The 22,482-nt window shown below is 41.9% G+C and overlaps 1 protein-coding gene across 2 annotated transcripts in view; it reads right to left on the reverse strand.

Annotated features, from left to right (window-relative positions):
- Positions 1-22,482, reverse strand: part of ldlrad4 (low density lipoprotein receptor class A domain containing 4) — a 158,516-nt gene that overhangs the window by 18,462 nt on the left and 117,572 nt on the right. For both annotated transcript variants that reach the window (XM_033019425.1, XM_033019426.1), the window contains 2 exons: positions 14,236-14,390; positions 361-417 (listed from right to left, as the gene is read on the reverse strand). In XM_033019425.1, coding sequence (XP_032875316.1) covers positions 361-417; positions 14,236-14,390 — 212 coding nt within the window. The remainder of the gene's footprint in view (positions 1-360; positions 418-14,235; positions 14,391-22,482) is intronic.

Raw genomic sequence — 22,482 nt, forward strand, 5'->3', positions numbered from 1 at the left:
CCGGTCTCTGTACCGGAGGCCCGGCTGCTGTCGCTACCCCCAGGTAGGCTGTCCTCCCCAACAGTACTCAAACCGGAGTACTTATTGCCAAGGTGTACAGCCACCGGGGTACTCTCTAGTCCCTGCCTCTGCCCCTCCTCACCATGACCCACTAGAAGTAGGCAAATGGATCTGGTGTGCCAATTTGTTTGGCATCAACAAGGTAGGCCAATGGGTCTGTTTCCGTGTTGCATTGATCTATTACTCTCTCTAGGAATCCAGCATCTTTTATCATTATTCTATAATTTACCTGTGATTTATACATTTCATTCAAAATATTTATCTCACATTCATATTATAGAACATTCAGTTGGTCCATACCTCTGAAGCACCGTGACGCGATACTGTGCTGCTATCTGATGGACATAGACACCCTTCCTATTGAAAAGATAAGTAGTTTATAAATGAATAACATTTCACAAAAAAAAACATACAAATTTAAATTTATTGTCTCCCTTTACAGTTTAAGTTTCCTAGGTTATGCAGTGGAAGTCCAAACATCAATACTGTATTTAGTTTGCAAACAATGCATTCAAACTACAACATCAAACACTGACTCAATATCAGGCACAGAGATAATTAATAAACAGATTAATATGACATATGAAATGCATACTCTATGCATAGCATGGTGCCTTTTACACAAGTTTCTCTTGTAAAGCTAATTAGGCGCAAGTTCAGTGAATCAGTATCCCAGCACAATTGTCAATCTGGCTGTCTACCTTTGATTAATTTAATGCCATGCATGACTGCACTATGTTCCAAGCTCTTCAAACCTGATTTATTTTTAGGCATAGCTACTATTATAATGTTGAAAGGGCTAAGGATATAAATCACGTTTTGTTTTACAAATTTCTGGTTGGAGAGAGCGAGACATGGAACCAATGTAACTTTCAACTCTTTCTATCATTGGATGCATTTTCTCCCCTCCTCCCACTTCAGCATTCCCACCACTCTTCCATCCCTACCAATACGTGGCCTCCTTCGCACGGCCCCAGCTATTTACAAGATGTATTAATGATTTGGATGAGGAGATAATATGATATTATAGATATGATAATATAAATAATATAATAATATAGGATGTAATGCTGCAGCAGGATATAAACAGGTTGGTGGAATCGACAGATACCAGGACCCTGCAAACTGAAAGAAAATGCTCTGCAAAGCCCACGTCCATCTGTGTTGGGTTTCTCCAATGTAGAGGAGACCACATTGTGATAGCATTATCCAGACTGGAAGAGGTGCAGGTGAATCCCTGCTTCAGCTTTGGTCTACACCATCAAAATCCCGGTCTGAGTTGATAAGGGAAGGAATGATTATTATCGTGTCATGTGTCCAACAAGAGATTGTATCTACTTCTCCTGAAGCACAATGGCATTAATGTTGCTAAATCACCACAGGCAAGAACCCAGAATTTTAATTAGATCCACCACAAACAAAAACAAGAGCAGGATGGGAGCAGGGCAATGCACAAGTGAGTTACCTCTTCACTATCTACAATCATACTATCAACCTGTTACATTAGCAGTTGGGCGGAAATCGCTTTTAAAACATGGGGGGGGGGGGGGGTGGGGGACGACATAGTGAGGCCTAACATCTAGGATAGGGGTCGGCAACCTACGGCCCATAACACAAAATCATCCGGCCCGCAGGCGTATTTTTTTACAATTAGTTTTCGCGACCTGGGAACTGCAGCCAGTCCCGGGGCAAGTGAGCCGACCTGGACTCTACAGCCAGACCTGGGGCAAGCGAGCTGACCTGGGCGCTACAGCCAGACCTGGGGCAAGCGAGCTGACCTGGGCACTACAGCCAGTCCCGGGGCAGGCGAGCCGACCTGGGAACTACAAGTCCTTTGACCCACCATGTCCGCACTGACCAGCAATCACCCCGTACACGATCACCATCCGACACACTATAGGGACAATTTAAAATTTACCGAAGCACTTAACCTACAAACCTGCACGTCTTTGGAGTGTGGGGCAGGCAAGCCGACCTGGGCGCTACAGTCAGTGTCACACTATCCAGGGACAAAGCAACCCATTGAAGTGGGCTTTCGTCTGCACCCTCAACATAGAAACATAGAAACATAGAAATTAGGTGCAGGAGTAGGCCATTCGGCCCTTCGAGCCTGCACCGCCATTCAATATGATCATGGCTGATCATCCAACTCAGTATCCCGTACCTGCCTTCTCTCCATACCCTCTGATCCCCTTAGCCACAAGGGCCACATCTAACTCCCTCTTAAATATAGCCAATGAACTGGCCTCGACTACCCTCTGTGGCAGGGAGTTCCAGAGATTCACCACTCTCTGTGTGAAAAAAGTTCTTCTCATCTCGGTTTTAAAGGATTTCCCCCTTATCCTTAAGCTGTGACCCCTTGTCCTGGACTTCCCCAACATCGGGAGCAATCTTCCTGCATCTAGCCTGTCCAACCCCTTAAGAATTTTGTAAGTTTCTATAAGATCCCCTCTCAATCTCCTAAATTCTAGAGAGTATAAACCAAGTCTATCCAGTCTTTCTTCATAAGACAGTCCTGACATCCCAGGAATCAGTCTGGTGAACCTTCTCTGCACTCCCTCTATGGCAATAATGTCCTTCCTCAGATTTGGAGACCAAAACTGTACGCAACTACTCCAGGTGTGGTCTCACCAAGACCCTGTACAACTGCAGTAGAACCTCCCTGCTCCTATACTCAAATCCTTTTGCTATGAAAGCTAACATACCATTCGCTTTCTTCACTGCCTGCTGCACCTGCATGCCCACTTTCAATGACTGGTGTACCATGACACCCAGGTCTCGCTGCATCTCCCCTTTTCCTAGTCGGCCACCATTTAGATAATAGTCTGCTTTCCTGTTTTTGCCACCAAAATGGATAACCTCACATTTATCCACATTATACTGCATCTGCCAAACATTTGCCCATTCACCCAGCCTATCCAAGTCACCTTGCAGTCTCCTAGCATCCTCCTCACAGCTAACACTGCCCCCCAGCTTCGTGTCATCCGCAAACTTGGAGATATTGCCTTCAATTCCCTCATCCAGATCATTAATATATATTGTAAATAGCTGGGGTCCCAGCACTGAGCCTTGCGGTACCCCACTAGTCACTGCCTGCCATTGTGAAAAGGACCTGTTTACTCCTGCTCTTTGCTTCCTGTTTGCCAGCCAGTTCTCTATCCACATCAATACTGAACCCCCAATGCCGTGTGCTTTAAATTTGTAAACTAATCTCTTATGTGGGACCTTGTCGAAAGCCTATGGCTCTCCAAAATTGGCCCTATATAGCTGTCTAACTGTTTTTGTCACCTGATCAAGGTTCACCAACTGAAAACATTAACTCTGGACTTTACCTCCACAGATGATGTGTGATCTGCTGATTTTTAATTTTTTTTAAATCACTTTTTTGCTTTTTGATAGCTGTAATATTTACCATTCCTCAAGATGCATTGCAGCAACGTTCCTGCTCATTATCTCCACCATCCAAAAGGACAAAGACAGTAATCACCACTATTTCCCATTTATATTCCAGACCTTCTGACAGAAATATATTGCTATTCCTTCATCTTTGCTGGGCAAAACTCCTGGAACTCTCAACCTAACACCACTTAGTACCTTTGCAACATAGATTACAGCGGTTTAAGTAGGTGGATAACCGCCACCAATTACGGATGAGCAATAGCTACTGGCCTTGTCAGCCATACCTTCATCTCATTAACAAACAAACTGAAAAGAATATCCGTGTCTATTTGAAAAATCTGGTCATAAGATCCAAGAACTTATTCATGGTACCTTCTCTCAAACATTTATGGTCAAACCAATCCCATAACCAAGTAAAATAATTACCTTGCATTCCAATGACTTCAAATATTAACTAATAGCACCGTTTATGTATCCTTATCAAATGCTTTTTGCGAGTCCAAACATTCCTGCATCCAAAACTGTAGTTAAATTTCCCCAAGTGCTCAGTCACTCTGGTCCTTAATTACACATTTTAGGAACTTCTCTACAATAGATTATAGACCAACGGATTTGTAATTAACACAGAATTAAAAGCATATACAAAATCACACTCCTGCAGTACTGTCTAGTCAAAACAGTCAGGTTAAGGCATGGAAACAAAATTATAAGCACTAACAATGGCAATTATCCAAATAACTCTCCTTTTCCTCATGGGATTTGTTGGTTAGTAACCTATTTCTACTAAGACTTAAAAACACATTTATTGTAAAAGTGTGACATCCCTTGCACTTGATTTACTTCTATCAGATCTCCAATCGGCCTTTTCTAATGTTAACTCGTCAGCCTCTATAAATTTTAATCATCATCAATTCATGTCTAAAATCCATTGATCTAAACAATTTAAAAATGTTTAAGTACTTGTGCGACTTTTAAAGAATAAGAATTAATTCCAGTCTAGATGACAGGTCTATGACCTGAAACGTCAATTATCGTTTCCCTTCCACAGATCCTACCTGATCCACTTAGTTTTCACCTCCTTTTTTACTTCAAATTCCAGCATCTGCAATCTTGTGTACATTAAAGAATTCATGGGGGTTTTATATTCAGATTTTCAAGAAGGTATGTGTGACATTTAGTTCAGATCTTCAGTGGGAAACACAGCTTTACTTTGAGCAGGCTGCAAAGAAAAGGCTTTCAGATCATCTAACCTAAATTGGTACTTTTGCTCTGCATGAGCCTCTTGATTTCCAAACCACATGTATCTTTGCATAATGTTGAGCTTCTGCTGTTGGAATAACTTAAGTCATACACCATGATTAAGATCCAAAGACTATATTAACGTTACAGCACAGGGAACATCATCATAGCACGTTACTCTAAAAGTGAGAGAGTAAGAGCAGGGAGGCTTTCTGTTAAACTAGTGGGTGTAGCTACAAAGTGTGACGCATAACATGAGTCACTGGCCTACATCCTCCCTCTTAAAGAATTCAATGTCAGTACAAAACCATTGACTAAATAAGGCATGCACAGCAATTGATAATAAGCTGGAGGAAAGTCAAACATAGCCCGGGTACTTCACGGTGGGCTTGCAAACACGACCAGCACGTGTGCGATATAAACCATCTCCGTTTTCCCCACCGGGGAAAGAGCCGGTGGCTTCACAGGTGACGGAGACTGAACCAGCATTCCCGATGATGAAACGGGACTATGGCGCAGGCAGAGGGGGCATCGCCACCCACTCGCAAAGAAGCCGTTGCAGAAGTGGGTTGTTGTGCTGGTGGAGGCGGATTAATGCTGCTGGACACGGACGGAAGTACACGTGTACTGTCTGGATAATACGTAGGTGGAGTGGCTCATTCACAGGCAGGATATGTTGTCTGTTACGCCTGTAGGTGCCGCCATCGGCACTGACCAGATATGAACATGGCTCAGAAGCAGTTCCAGAAATTACACCGATACGGTCATGGCCTTTGTCAGTCCGCAAACGAACCACCTGCCCTTTGGTTAATGGTGGCAGTAGCCTACTTGTTTTATCATACCACTGTTTTTGAATGTCACGCTTTTGTTGTAACCTGGACTGGACTTCCGATGGTGGAATCAATGCGTGATCCGCCACAGGCACCGTGGCTCGGGTCTGCCTCGACAATAAACGTTGAGCAGGTGAACCCAAAATGTTGCGTAAGTTGAGTAGATCCAGGAACACGTCGGAATTAGCTCTGTACAAACGTTCCATGAGCTGTTTGGCACTCTTGAAAATCAATGTCAAACCATCCTGAATACGAATCGACAAGTACCAACTACTGCTTGCCATGCCACTCAAATATGTCAGTTGCCAATGTAGACCACGGGAGTACAGGAGCTGGATGTGAAAGAAGTGGTTGCTTTTGTTGATGAGGTGCCAAGCTATTGCACACTGCACAGGACGTCACATTCTCGGTGATGTATTCGGCCATGCCAGGCCAGTAAAACATGTTTCTCGCCCATAGGACGGTAGCTTCAGCGCCTGGGTGCCCTGCGTGGGCAGCGTTTAAATACTTGCTGTGCAGCAAAGCAGGGACCACAGCCTTGTGTCCTTTTACAACAATGCCATCCTGCAGCACAAGCTCATCACGGAAGGCAAAGAAAGGCCGAACTGGCAGCGGAACGTTGTAGTTTTGTCAGGCTTGCCACGCTTAATGACGGAGGCAAGTGACCGTAAAGTACTGTCAGCAGCAGTGTGGGCAACCAAGTCCTCCATGCTGGACGAGGGAATAAAAGACACAGTCATTACGACAAAGTCATCATCCGGCGAGGGCGGACCCTCGCAGGTCTTCCGGGGTGCATGCGCGAGAGTGTCAACCAGGTGCATATCCATACCACATTTGTAGATCAGAACAATGTCATATTTTTGAAGCTGCCGCAGTAGGCGCCCTGGAGAGGCATGAATTGGTTTGTAAAAGATGCTGATCAGAGGTTGGTGGTCAGTTTCAATCGTGACCGTAAGTCCGAAGATAAAGTTGTTAAATTTCTTGCAGGCGAAAACAACCGCCAGCAGCTTTTTCTCAATTTGGCGGATCCGCAGCTAGACCCGGGGCTCGCAGGCGACCTGGGTGCTACAGCCAGTCCCGGAGCTCGCAGGCGACCTGGGAACTGCAGTTAGTCCCGGGTCTCACAGGCGACCTGGGCGCTACAGCTAGTCCCGGGGCAGGCGACCTGGGAACTGCAGTTAGTCCCGGGGCTCGCAGGCGACCTGGGAACTACAGCTAGTCCTGGCGCTCGCAGGGGACCTGGGAACTACAGCCAGTCCTGGGGCTCGCAGGCTAACTGAGCGCTACAGCTAGTCCCGAGGCTCACAGGCGACATGGGAACTACAGCTAGTCCCGGGGTCGTGAGGCATCTGGGAACTGGAGCCAGTCCCAGGGCACGCAGCCGATCTGGAAACTGCAGAAAACTAATTGAAAAACACGTGAAAACTATTATTATTAGTATGTATTATTACTAACTTATGTATCATTAGTTTATATATTCACTAATTACTAATTTAGTTAGTATGTATTATTACCTCCATTTATTAACTATGGCGATAGATGTGGCCCGCCATCCGCTCACAAATATGCAATAAAGGTTGCCGACCCCTGGACTAAACCAAACCCTTGATCCTGTCCCGCCAGCCTTTTTTTTTAGAAGTTAGCAATTCAAAATGGGAGTGTGTCTTCGACGCAGGTGCGTTTTCATTACCGGGAAATACGGTAAATTTGAAAGGGGCTAGAGCAAAAGAACTAGTACAATTTCCAAGTTGAAACCTGGGATGAAAGGCAGGTCTGACAGTAAATAGCTGCAATAAGTATTGCAACTTAAAGCAATAGTGTGAGATCTGTAGGATAATAAAAGGCACATATACTGAGAAACTGTTGGAAAAATAAAAAAGATAGAGGAAGCAACTTTGAACTACTCTGCCATAACTCATCCCAGTTAGAAGAGATACCTAAAATTTAATGTAATTAGGGATGATTGGCGCCATCTGAGACCACTGGGAATGAAATTACAAGAGGATTGAAAGAATCTCTATGCACATACATTTTTAAAATAAACACATTAAAATAAATTATGTTGTATCATGCCAATACATACTTCTTAATCAATATGTGGTTAGCAATATCATTACCAAAACGACTTCACAAAATTGTTTCCTGGTGTGGGAACAAAATACGGCTTTATATTTTATACTCTTCACTTTTAATGTCAGTTAAATATTTTCCACTTTCTCTTTGAAATTGTTGAATACCTTTTATTCAAAAAAGCGAGCCAATGTTCTTGTAGTAGGATGCAATATCATTGTAGTGAGTAAAGGTGCATGTTGGGGCATGAGGTTTGAGAACTGCACAGATGAGTGGAGTTGTGTATGGTCAGTTATTTGGGACACAACAGATACTTTGTTAATTGCATAACAACGTTTTTTTAAATTTCACTGATGTTAATAGAACCATAGAGCTAAGCAGCACCGAAATATTCCCTTCAGCCCTCCACATCCATGCCATGTTGCCTAACCGTGCTCGTCCTACTTGCCTGTGCCTGACCCATATCCCTCCAAACCTTTTCTATCCTATCTTTGTCTTATCTGCCAGTTTCTAATAGCACGTTGAATAGAATTCATTCCAAAAAATATGTTGAATAGAATTCATTCCAAAAACCAAAATAAATAAATAAATATCTGTACATTTAGTCTCATCTTGATCACTTCCTGTTTGCACTGCATATTGATTTTAGAAAAAACGCTACCACTTACGGCTGTGATTTTTGGCCATCTTACTCAGAGTCCCCCTCCACTGCGCAGGACAAGAGGATTTTTCCCATCGATGAAAAATAAAAGACTTATTAATGTTTACGCCATGAAGGCCACGCCTCTTCCGGTGGGAGGGGGGGATGGACTATAAAACCCGGAAGTGTGGGCGTGGCTCAATCTCTGCAAGATGGGGGAGCGACAAGTCACGACTTTCTGTCTGATCTGTAAATCAATTGAACACACTGAATGTCTGAACTGTGAGTGTGGTTTTTATATGATTTTGTGGTGTTTAATGTGTTTTTATGGTGGTTTCACCTTGATTGAAATGGTATGAGTGCATTTGAATTTGGTGGCCTTGCACCCTGCTTGAAATGGTATGAGACTGCATATGAATTTGGTGGCCTTGCAGCCTGCTTGAAATGGTATGAGACTGCATTTGAATTTGGTGGCCTTGCACCCTGCTTGAAATGGTATGAGACTGCATATGAATTTGGTGGCCTTGCAGCCTGCTTGAAATGGTATGAGACTGCATTTGAATTTGGTGGCCTTGCATCCTGCTTGAAATGGTATGAGACTGCATTTGAATTTGGTGGCCTTGCACCCTGCTTGAAATGGTATGAGGCTGCATTTGAATTTGGTGGCCTTGCAGCCTGCTTGAAATGGTATGAGACTGCATTTGAAATTGGTGGCCTTGCAGCCTGCTTGAAATGGTATGAGACTGCATATGAATTTGGTGGCCTTGCAGCCTGCTTGAAATGGTATGAGACTGCATTTGAATTTGGTGGCCTTGCATCCTGCTTGAAATGGTATGAGACTGCATTTGAATTTGGTGGCCTTGCACCCTGCTTGAAATGGTATGAGGCTGCATTTGAATTTGGTGGCCTTGCAGCCTGCTTGAAATGGTATGAGACTGCATTTGAATTTGGTGGCCTTGCACCCTGCTTAAAATGGTATGATACTGCATTTGAATTTGATGGCCTTGCATCCTGCTTGAAATGGCATGAGTGCATATGAATTTGGTGGCCTTGCACACTGCTTGAAATGGTATGAGACTGCATTTGAATTTGGTGGCCTTGCACCCAGCTTGAAATAGTATTTCAAGGAATAGCCATGGGTTAACTGCCAGCCCACCAGCCGAGAGTGAGTGAGCTGCCAGCACACCAGGCTTGAGTGACTGAGCTGCCAGCTGAAGAATCCATTCAGCCCACAATGTCCATACTAGCCCTCTGGAAATCAGTCCCTTCATCCCACAACACCCATACTAGCGCTTCAGAAATCCCCCCTCCAACTGGCCACCAATATTGGAATTGGTGGGGAGGTGGAAAATTGCATTGGGGGATCAGCCCTCCCATGTGAACATGGGACCCAACGGGTCCCCCTTAGTCTGACATATATATATATATTGTAAATGCTAATTAATGATTTTTTTGCTTTACAGAATCCAATCTAACTTATATTTTAGAATGTGACAACAGTTTAGAAATTATCCCTAGAAATACACACACACACACACACACACACCTGCAGAATTACTTCTAGCACCCACCATGCTTCACCAATGGAACAACTGCCCTGCACCCAACAACCTCAACAGTCTTCAAGAGCACATCTGATGCTGCCACTGCTTTAGCAAGGGTAAGTAAGTGACCAACATGGATAGCAACATGTTCAAAAGGGAACTGCAGATGCTGGAATATCGAAGGTACACAAAATTGCTGGGGAAACTCAGCGGGTGCAGCAGCATCTATGGAGCGAAGGAAATAGGCGACGTTTCGGGCCGAAACCCTTCTTCAGACTGGATAGCAACATCTTTTTTCTCTATCCAATCTAAGTTTTGTGGATATTCTGAAGATATTAACACATCCCGAAGGATCAAGAACATCTTATTCCATGTGAAATTTGAGACTGAGAGCAAGTATAGAGCCATGGTACAAACGGCTACCCCAACCCCAACAACTAGAGTAGCTGAACTACTATCTACCTCATTGGAGACCCTCTGACTACCTTTGAACGGATTTTACTTGTTTTATCTTGCATTAAACGTTATTCACCTTATTCCTTTTATATTGTACCTACACTGTGAATGGCTTGGTTGTAATCATGTATCGTCTTTCTGCTGACTGGTTAGCAAGCAACAAAAGCTTTTCACTGTACCTCGATACACGTGACAGTAAACTAAACTCAAACTCAATTGTATTCCTGACAACTCCAACCACCTGAAAATGCCCAGTTAGTCAGGTGCAACCTGAGGAAGTAATCAATGAACTGCAGGTTTTTGCCAGCCAAATACCTGGAAGTGTGAGCTGCTTTCTTCCTCAAATGGTTAACCCTAAAATCGATAAATCAGCCTGTGGATAATCACGAGTTGACTATATTTCTTAATCAGCCCCATATGATTAATTCCTTGTGCAACTGATTTTTCATCACCTGCCCAAGCCTGTACCACATATTCAAAGAATTTTAAATTACACCTAGTCAATTCAGTTAAAAGTTAATTCAAATTACTCAAATCAAACAATTTCCTAACCTAGTGCATCCTATGATTTTTGTGATGTATGTTACCAAGAGGAACCTGAAGATGGTCCAGCAGCTTTATAGATTTGGATATGCAGTTATGAAGTTCCTGTCTCCAGGAGTTTCTACATTTCACTTATAGGGTGATTTCACGAAAGGTCACTGGAGCGTAGATCCGCACCCACGTGACCGAAAATTTTAACTGGAGTACATGCGTCACTTCCGGTACAAGTTAGTGAATGGGAAAACACGCACTTTCACACCCGTTAAAAACATCGAAAACGGCCCGTTTTTGAGCTGCAATTAACTGTACCAGTCGGGGTGACCGTGAGGCACAGCTACCTAAATTTACAGTCCAAAAAAAAGATAGAAACTAAGGTAAATTCAAGAGGGAGCTGAAGGTGTCAAAACGGCGGAAGTTGATAGCGGACATTTGCCGTGGAGATTTAAAGATCGAAAATATCGGGAATTATCGCGTTTGCTCGCTGCATTTCATCAAAAGTAAGGCATTATTGACTTTTTATCTTTATTCATTTGTTATATGAAAAGTTAAAAATCCGTCAGTAAAATTGCAAAATCGCCCATGGTTCTCAGGTGGGTTTTAACATGCAAAATGAAAATGCTTCTGAAGCTCCATTTACCATTTAAATAATCGTAAACTATCAATGCGTTTTGAAATAAATTTTACTGAGATGCAAGCTAAGGAATGGGATAATTGTCAGCTGTTTGTTGGACAAAAGCAGGACATTTTATTATCTGCCAAAATATATTTCTCAATGTTTCTTGTTTAAAGCCTGCACAATCACCCAAACTACTTATTTATTTATTTATCATCTAATAACAGACAAGCCTGCAGCATGGAATGATGTCAACAATCCTGATTGGGCACCCACTGTGAGCAGGATAGACAATGTGCACAAGAACGCCATGCACGTGCAACAAGAAGAGAGTATTAAAGCAGATTTGGTTGCAGCTCAAGCATCTGTCCTGCTTTTATCCAACAAACAGCTGACAATTATCCCATTCCTTAGCTTGCATCTCAGTAAAATTTATTTCAAAACGCATTGATAGTTTACGATTATTTAAATGGTAAATGGAGCTTCAGAAGCGTTTTCATTTTGCATGTTAAAACCCACCTGAGAACCATGGGCGCTTTTGCAATTTTACTGACGGATTTTTAACTTTTCATATAACAAATGAATAAAGATAAAAAGTCAATAATGCCTTACTTTTGATGAAATGCAGCGAGCAAACGCGATAATTCCCGATATTTTCGATCTTTAAATCTCCACGGCAAATGTCCGCTATCAACTTCTGCCGTTTTGACACCTTAGTTTCTATCTTTTTTTTATCAGATAATAAAATGTCCTGCTTTTTGTGATTCTATGTGATCTATAGTCCCAAATATAATTAGTAATATTTGAGTCTAATTTAAAAAAAAAATATTTTGGTATATATACCGGTATAGATTGAAATAGGTATAGTAATTGTGGTAGGAAGATCATTTTTATTGCATTTATTCTACCTAATAATGATAAGGGAAGTGTTTTCCAAAATTTAATCAACGTATTAAGTTTATTTAATAAAGGTATGAAATTAGCGTTGAATAATGCTTTATATTTTCTAGTAATCTGAATACCCAAATATTTAAATTTTTCTGTTGCGATTTTAAAAGGGAACTTCAGTAAGTGTGTAGGTTCTTGAGGTTTTAATGTCATGATTTCACTTTTATTCCAGTTTATTCTATATCCAGAAAAAGACCCAAATTCCTCTATTAAGTTTAATAAATTTGGTATGTTCGTTTGTGACTTTGTAATATATAAAAGTATATCGTCTGTATATAATGAGATTTTATTCTTTGAGTCCCTGGTATTATAGCCCTGAATATTCGGATGAATTCTTATACTTTCAGCCAGGGGTTCTATCATAAGGGCAAATAGCAGGGGTGATAGTGCACATCCCTGCCTATTACCCCTTGATAGTTGAAATTTTTGAGATAACATGTTATTAGTTAAAATTCTTGCCATTGGTTTATCATATAATAATTTTACCCATGTTATAAAATTCTCTCCCATATTAAATTTTTGTAGTACTTTATATAAGTATTGTCAGCTGTTTGTTGGATAAAAGCAGGACAGATGCTTGAGCTGCAACCAAATCTGCTTTAATACTCTCTTCTTGTTGCACGTGCATGGCGTTCTTGTGCACATTGTCTATCCTGCTCACAGTGGGTGCCCAATCAGGATTGTTGACATCATTCCATGCTGCAGGCTTGTCTGTTATTAGATGATAAATAAATAAATAAGTAGTTTGGGTGATTGTGCAGGCTTTAAACAAGAAACATTGAGAAATATATTTTGGCAGATAATAAAATGTCCTGCTTTTGTCCAACAAACAGCTGACAATTATCCCATTCCTTAGCTTGCATCTCAGTAAAATTTATTTCAAAACGCATTGATAGTTTACGATTATTTAAATGGTAAATGGAGCTTCAGAAGCATTTTCATTTTGCATGTTAAAACCCACCTGAGAACCATGGGCGATTTTGCAATTTTACTGACGGATTTTTAACTTTTCATATAACAAATGAATAAAGATAAAAAGTCAATAATGCCTTACTTTTGATGAAATGCAGCGAGCAAACGCGATAATTCCCGATATTTTCGATCTTTAAATCTCCACGGCAAATGTCCGCTATCAACTTCCGCCGTTTTGACACCTTCAGCTCCCTCTTGAATTTACCTTAGTTTCTATCTTTTTTTTGGACTGTAAATTTAGCTAGCTGTGCCTCACGGTCACCCCGACTGGTACAGTTAATTGCAGCTCAAAAACGGGCCGTTTTCGATGTTTTTAACAGGTGTGAAAGTGCGTGTTTTCCCATTCACTAACATGTACCGGAAGTGACGCATGTACTCCAGTTAAAATTTTCGGTCACGTGGGTGCGGATCTACGCTCCAGTGACCTTTAGTGAAATCACCCTATAAAAGTTACAGATTTAACACAACGTCCATCATGGGTACTGAGCTAAGTTGCTGTCTCAAAAAGGCAGCCAGCATCATCAGAGACCCAACACCACCCTGCCTACACTCTCATTGAAGGTGTAGGAGCTTGAAAACTGTAATGTCCAGGTTCAGGAGCAGCTTTTTCACCCAACACCAATCAGGCTAATAAACACTACCACTTCCAACTAAGCAAAATGGATGAATATTTTGCAAAAATGAAACATTTTTAAAAATCCATATACCTGGCACATTTAAGCTTCCTGAGAATTAAGCCAAGCTTGTGGGCATTCATTAACTTAATAAACCAATTCAACATCAGTGAATAAAGTAGTTAATAAAAACAAAGATCAGGATAAATTTGAAGGTTTTTTTTGATTGGTGCTTTAAACTATTTCTGTATTTTATTTTGCAAAAATAGTTTTCATTTTCATAAGAAGGGTACTAAATTAAACTTACAGGATGCAGTGTTTCCTCTTGGCGTCTAGCTTGACTCTGTCGATTTATGAAAGGCCGTGTTAAAAGCTTGTAGTGGTTCAGCAGGCAAATGATTACAACCACCATCACAGTCATTACTGCAACTATGATGATTATCTTGACAAATTCTTGTTCAGCTGAAATGACAAAAGAACAATGTAACTTGTTTAAAATGTTCAGTACCATTTTACAACACTGATGAGATGAATCTAATTAGCAACTACCCTCAACATTTCCTTTGCTGTGACAATGGTTTGAGGACCTATTTTTTAAAATCTTGAGTCCGGCGCGTTTTGAAGCAGTTAAATAGTAACACATTTTAAGAAATGACTCTAATGCAAAACAGAACAGTCATATAAACTTTTTTTTGTTGCACCTCTTCTCTAAAGAAAAACATCTCTTTCAACATTTCTGTTGAAATATCAAACCATCGTCCAATTTTCTGTTTCAGGAGGATGCAAAAAGTCCCTATTTTTAAGACCCGATGATTTCTCTCAGAGTTCTGGTCAATAATCACATAAATAAAGATCACAGTTATTTGATCATTATCACATTGCTGTTTGTTGCAGCATGCGGTTCACAACCTGGTTGGCTAAATTATCAAGTATTTCATTAGCTGTAAAACACTTTGGGGTATCTTGCGATTTTGAAAGATGCATGTAAATAAATGCAAGTCTTTGTTGTTCCTTTTACCTTTTCCCCAAATCCAGCCATTTGATTGCATAACCTTGACAGTGGTGACATTCATCTCATCATTCTGCATGATAAAACATGGATTTTACAATGTAGAGCCAGCTGCACTTGACCATGTTTCTTGAAGTGAAGTGACTTCAATGGTAGACAGAGAGAAACGGAACAGTGTTGTTGCACTGCAGATATCACAAGTACCCAGGTGCTAGACTTAAAGACAGCAGTATGATAACCATGAATCAAATGAAATCACTGGTAGAAAATATATGCTGTAGCAGGATGTTGCACGTGGAAACATAACCATTCTTAGCCTTGCTACTTTTGTTTGACAAAAGCTTTCTTGCCAATTGTTTACTGAAGTTAAATAAACAGGAAGAGAACTAGACACTTCAATTTGAATCCTTCAGCCAGTTTACCGCAAGGGAAACTGGAACAAACAGTATGAGTGTGCTATGTCTAACAAATGGATGGGACAACACTCAACAGATCAAGAGAGGATTTGTGCTTCTTGCCTTACTAATCTGGCTTTTAAAATATCATCTTGTAATAGATATTATCTTCACATATATTTTTGTTAATTTATACTGCAGTAGGATTCCTTTATTTGGAATTGAAATATATACACAAACACACAGTTCCCTCCATAATATTGGGATAAAGACCCATCATTTATTTTTTTGCCTCTGCACACAATTTGAGATTTGTAATGGAAATAATCACATGTGGTTAAAGTGCACATTGTCAAATTTTAATATAGGCCATTTTTATACATTTTAGTTTCACCATGTAGAAACCACAGCAGACCCCCCATTTCAGGGAGCCATAATGTTTGGGACACAGCAAAGTCGTGTAAATGAGAGTAGTCATGTTTAGTATTTTGTTGCTTGGATGTGCTTGGATTTGTTGCAAGATGTGGCCCTTGTGGCAAAAGGTATGGAGAGAAGGCAGGTACAGGATACTGAGTTGGATGATCAGCCATGATCATATTGAATGGCGGTGCAGGCTCGAAGGGCTGAATGGCCTACTCCTGCACCTATTTTCTATGTTTCTATGTTGCATATCCTTTGCATGCAACGACAGCTTGAAGTCTGCGATTCATGGACATCACCAGTTGCTGGGTGTCTTCTCTGGTGATGTTCTGCCAGGCCTGTATTGCAGCCATCTTTAGCTTATGCGGGTTTTGGGGGCTAGTCCCCTTCAGTTTTCTCTTCAGCAAATAAAAGGCATGTTCAATTGGGTTCAAATAAGGTGATTGACTTAGCCACTCAAGAATTTACCATTTTTTAGCTTTTATAAACTCCTTTGTTGCTTTAGCAGTATGTTTGGGATCGTTGTCTTGCTGCAGAATGAACCGCCAGCCAATGAGTTTTGAGGCATTTGTTTGAACTTGAGCAGATAGGATGTGTCTATACACTTCAGAATTCATTATGCTACTACCATCAGCAGTTGTATCATCAATGAATATAAGTGAGCCAGTACCTTCAGCAGCCATACATGCCCAGGACATAACACCTCCACCACCGTGTTTCACAGATGAGGTGGTATGCTTTGGATCTAGGGGGGGCCGTCCTGTAGCTGTCCGTTTTTTCTCTTTTTTTTTATTTTTAGTTAGTTGAGTTTTTTTGTTCTGGAGTTCTAGCCTTTTTTATGTGGGGGGAGGGGGGGGGAAGGGGGAAACTGCTTTTCTAGGGTCCCTACCTGGTCGGAGAGGCAGCTTTTCTCCGGGCTGCACCGTCGACCCGTCCTCGCGGCCTACCAGCGGGCCTGGAGCGGCGTTTCCTGTCGGGGACCGCCTAGAACCTCGGCTTCGGCACAGCGCTGGAGCGCTATCGCGGAGCGGGCGATGCCCTGCCCGGGTCGCCGCGCTGGAACTCCAGTGAGCTGAGACCGCCAATAAAAACATCGTGGAGCTGCGGGTCTGAGGAGCGGCCAGCTGACTTTTCATCGGGAGCCTGTGATCTCTCAGCGAGATCACCAGTTGTGGAGCTCCATCCGGCGCGGCCTTGTTGGCTTCGGAAGCCGCGGCCTCCAGTACGGAAGCGGCTGTTCCAGGTGTCCCATGCCGCTGTGAGGATTCTCCCGACGCCGGAGCACCATCACCAGGCGAGAACGGCCTGGAACATCGGGCCTCCGTGGAGGCAACTGTGGAGGCCTCAATAGGCCCGACTATGGGTGAACTGGGGATGGGGACTGGACATTGTGCCTTCCCTCATAATGGGAACCATTGTGGGGGGATGTTTTTATGTTTAAATGTTTTTATTACTGTTATGTCTGTATTCTTTCTTTATGTGCTGCATGGCAAGAAGCATTTCACTACACCTAGGTGTATGTGACCAATAAAATAACCTTTGAACCTTTGATCTTGGGCAGTTCTTTCTCACCTCCATACTTTCCTCTTGCCATCACTCTGATATGTTAATCTTCGTCTCATCTGTCCACAAGACTTTTTTCCAGAACTGTGGTTGCTCTTTTAAGCACTTCCTGGCAAACTGTAACCTGCCCATCCTATTTTTGTAACTAACCAGTGGTTTGCATCTTGCAGTGAAGCCTCTGTATTTCTGTTCATGAAGTTTTCTACGGACAGTGGTCATTGACAAATCCACACCAGACTCCTCAATAGTGTTTCTCATCTGTTGGACAGGTGTTTGGGGATTTTTGTTTATCTATATTACTAAAAGTAATATCTTGACCACTTCCTGTTTTTCTGTTACATGATTTTTGAAAAAACGCTGCCACTTACGGCTGTGAATTTTGGCCATCTTACTCAGTCCCCTCTGCTGCGCACGACAAGAGGATTTTTCCCATCAATTAAAAATAAAAGGGTTATTAATGTTTAAAACATGTTGACATTCTCTCTGCTGCCCCTGCTGGTGGGTGGGAAGGGACTATAAAACCCGGAAGTCTGATACCTCACAGTCTCTACAAGATGCAGGAAGCGAGAGGGTCACGTCTCTCTTAGCTGTGAGTAACACTGAACACATGTATACTCAACTGTGAATGCCCTTAATGTGGTTGCTTTGAAATGCTGCACTGCAACTGGTTGTTGGTGGTGGTAACTGCTTTGAAATGCTGCACTGCAAATGGTTGTTGGTGGTGGTAACTGATTTGAAATGCTGCACTGCAAATGGTTGTTGGTGGTGGTAACTGCTTTGAAATGCTGCACTGCAAATGGTTGTTGGTGGTGGTAACTTGACAACTTCCTGTTTGCACTGTATATTGATCTTAAATAAAACGCTACCACTTACGGCTGTGATTTTTGGCCATCTTACTCAGCCCCCGTCCGCTCATCAGGTGCAGAGAATTCTTCCCATCAATTAAAAATAAAAGTGTTATCAGTGAAAAATGTTGAGAATCTCTCGCCTGTCAATCATGCCATGAAGGCCACGCCCCTTCCAGGGGGAGGGATTATAAAACCCGGAAGTGTGGGTGTGGCTCAGTCTCTGCAAGATGGGGGAGGGAGAGGTCACGACTGTCTGAGCTGTGAATCAACTGAACACACTGAATGTCTACTGAACTGTGAGTGTGGGGTTTTGTGTGGTTTTATGGTGGTTTCACCCTGCTTGAAATTTTTATGAAACTGCATTTGAATTTGGTGGCCTTACACCCTGCATGAAATGGTATGAAACTGCACTTGAATTTGGTGGCTTTGTACCCTGCTTGAAGTGGTATGAGTCTGCATTTGAATTTGGTGGCCTTGCACCCTGATTGAAATGGTATGAGGCTGCATTTGAATTTGGTGGCCTTGCACCCTGCTTGAAATGGTGTGAGGCTGCATTTGAATTTGGTAGCCTTGCAGCCTGCTTGAAATGGTATGAGACTGCATTTGAATTTGGTGGCCTTGCAGCCTGCTTGAAATGGTATGAGACTTCATTTGAATTTGGTGGCCTTGCACCCTGCTTGAAATGGTATGAGACTGCATTTGAATTTGGTGGCCTTGCACCCTGCTTGAAATTGTATTTCAAGGAATAGCCATGAGTTAACTGCCAGCCCACCAGCCGAGAGTGAGTGAGCTGCCAGCACTTGAGGCATTAAACAGCACTAGCATTTGGTGGTCTTGCATCCTGCTTGATGTTTCATGAAACCGCACTTGAGTTTGGTGGCCCTGCACCCTGCTTGGAGTGGTAGGAAACTGCAGTTGAGTTTGGTGGCCCTGCACCCTGCTTGGAGTGGTATGAAACTGCACTTGAATTCGGTGGCCTTGCACCCTGCTTGGAGTGGTATGAAACTGCACTTGAATTCGGTGGCCTTGCACCCTGCTTGAAATGGTAGGAAACTGCATTTGAATTTGGTGGCCTTGCACCCTGCTTGAAATGGAATTTCAAGGAATAGCCGCGAGTCAACTGCTCGCCCACCAGCCGTGGGTGAGCTGCCAGCACATCAGGCTTGCGTGACTGAGCTGTCACCCCAAGAATCAATTTGGCCCACAATGTCCATACTAGCCCTCTGGAAACCAGTGCCTTCAGCCCACAATACCTATACTAGCCTAAGGTTTGCCTGATGTCTCTAACAGTTTTATTCTTGTTTGTCATTCTCATAATGGCTTCTTTGACTTTCATTGGCACAACTTTGGTCCTCATGTTGATAAACAGCAATAAAAGTTTCCAAAGGTGATGGAAAGACTGGAGGAAAGACTGGGTGCTGAGAGTTCTCTTATACCTGCAATAAGGAGGCAATTACACACACCCGAGCAACAGCAAACGCCTGTGAAGCCATGTGCCTGAAATGGGGGGACTACGTATAAACACAGCTGTAATTTCTACATGGTGATACCAAATGTATAAAAATGGCCTTAAATAAAATCTTACAATGTGCACTTTAACCACAAGTGATTTTGTCTATTACAAATCTCAAATTGTGGAGTTCAGAGGCAAATAAATAAATGATGGGTCTTTGTGCCAAACATTATGGAGGGCACTGTTACACTAAGCACTTGAAGCTCTTCTACATTTTTAATTGTATTTCCCTGGCACGTCACTGAAGAATTTCGAGTGCTTAAGTAATAGTTGTTCTCAAATAGTTAATTCTCAAAAGTCACATTTAAATCTGCAGGCCAGTCACACAAGGGAATAAGCAGCATTTCCTCTTTCGTCAACAAAGCCTTCACTCTGAGCAGTTCTGCTAGTATATAATCAGAATGAGGACTGTGAAGACATCTTTCCTGAATGAAAAATTTCTACTGGTATCTGTAGGAAGCAGATACTGAAATCATTGTTTCATGTTTTATATTCGCATGATGCTAAAGTAGGTGACAATGGTAAGTTACAATGCTTTTGTTCCCTTTCGCTTTTGCTGCAGTAATCATAAAGGATGCTTAGGCCACAGTGATGCCTGTCACCATCAGGATCGTGGATGCTACCTTGGTGAAGTATGGCTTTGTTCGTCATTTATTTACTTTTCCTACATGCAGTTTTACCAATTTGCTACAGTTTCAGTCAGATACTGTTATGCTTAAATTACCTAACTGTATGATATTTAATTACATTAAATACAATTTGACAAGTCAAATTTTCTCACATAAAAATAACATATACATTGGATGAAATGAAACACTAACATGTTTTATGATACCATCCCGAACATCTTTGAGATTTGAGAGGAAACTCATAGTTATAGGGAGATATAATGCAAACTTTACACATCCAGCACTCGAGGAAAGGGTAGCTGGTACCAATCTCTGGTACTGTGTGGCAGAGGTCTAATAGCAGTGCCACTGCACGACTCATCTTATTTTCCTTTCCTGTTGGGTTTGGGTCCAAAATAAAATCAATTTAGAAGTCCTGGGTTTTGTTCCAACAGGTCATGGTTGGTTTAAGTTTTAATTTTTTCCCTAAGCAGATCTCTGATGGTTGGGTGCCTAACCAATGTTTTGTAAAGTCGCAACTCTTAGACATTTTATCCTGACCTATGTAGGAATTTGCAGTATGCCTTCTTTACCATCCTATCCACTGTAGCCACATTCAGGGAACTATAGACTTCAACTCAAAGGTTCCCCTGTTCATCAACATTGTCTGGAGTCCGTCCATTTACTGTGTATATTCTACCGTTAATTGACTTCCCAAAATGCATCATCTCACATTTGCCAGGATTAAACTTCATTTTTCCATGTGTGCACTTAACTTTCCAACTTATCTACATTTAAGGTCTGTTGTAAATTGAGCAAAATCCTATTGCAAAGAAGAAAAGCAATTACTGTATTATGGAATCTCAAAGGATCCTTGGGATTCATTTCAACAGCGGGTTGTAATAAGGAATTGAACAACATAAGGATATTTAACATGCCTCAAATCCAAGCACATGTCCTGTCCATCATTGTTTGGGTAATTTAAGCATGCGTTAAAATAAAGATTACAATAGTAGATGACCTATCAGCTAATAATTTACATTATTAAAAACCTCATAGCAATCCTTACCTGCCGACATGTCTTCCTTCTATGCATTTTGCATTCCTACATTCTTTTGTCTATGTTTATTTAGAATAATTTTATTGTCACATTTCCAATATGTATGACAATTAAACACTCTTGGCTTTGTCTGTGTTCCCACTCTCTAACTGCTTCTTCACTCACTGACCAGATATAAAGTACTGTTGGAACGCAACGGATCGGGTAACATCACCCACTGAGTTGCTCTATCACTCTGTGTTTCGCTCAAGATTTCAGCATCTGCCTCCATTTTATAGCTTATCCTCATGGTCACCCTAGTTTTACATTACCAGAGGCATTCTTACTTCCCTGTCCTTCCTGCAGTTTAACCAGTTCTTGTTGTCTTCCCAGTTCTGACAAAGAGTCTTCAACATGAAATGTTAGCTCTGTTTCTCTCCCCACAGATGTTACCTGACCTGCTAAATTTTTGCAACTCTCTTCCTCAAAAGCTGTGGCGACTTTGAATGTTTTTAAGGCAATGTTGATATATACATAATATCAAAGGGGTGCCAAGTTATCCTGGGTAGAGTGGAATTCAGAGTTGATCAACCATAATCTTAGTTTAATTTAGAGATACAGCATTGAAACAGGCTCTTCGGCCCACCGAGTCTGCATCGACCAACGATCAGCCGTACACTATTCTATCCTACAACCTAGAGACAATTTACAGAAGCCAATTAACCTACAACCCTGCTCATCTTTGGAATATGGGAGGAAACTGGAGCACCTGGATGAAACCCATGCAGTCACAGGGAGAACGTATAAACTTTGTACAGACAGCACCCAGGATCGAACCCAGGTCTCTGGAGCTGTAAGTCAGAACTCTACCACTGTGCCACCAATTGAATTGTGATTCAATGAATCTCATTGAATGGTGGAGCATATGAAGGACTTGGTGACCTACTAACTACCTACCTACTAAGGACTTACTACCCCTCCTAATTCATGTTTTAAAATAGGAAACTATTGATTAGAATTATGTTTTACAAAGTATGTAATAAAATGGTAAGTGATTAGGGTCTAGAACCATGCGTGTAAGCCTTGCTGGCTTTGAATCCTCCTCCATTCCCTTGGCATATGGGGTTCCACAGGGCTCAATTTTAGGGCCCCTGCTCTT

This window comes from Amblyraja radiata, chromosome 4 (genome assembly GCF_010909765.2).
Source record: "Amblyraja radiata isolate CabotCenter1 chromosome 4, sAmbRad1.1.pri, whole genome shotgun sequence".
In the NCBI taxonomy this organism is placed as follows: domain Eukaryota; kingdom Metazoa; phylum Chordata; class Chondrichthyes; order Rajiformes; family Rajidae; genus Amblyraja; species Amblyraja radiata.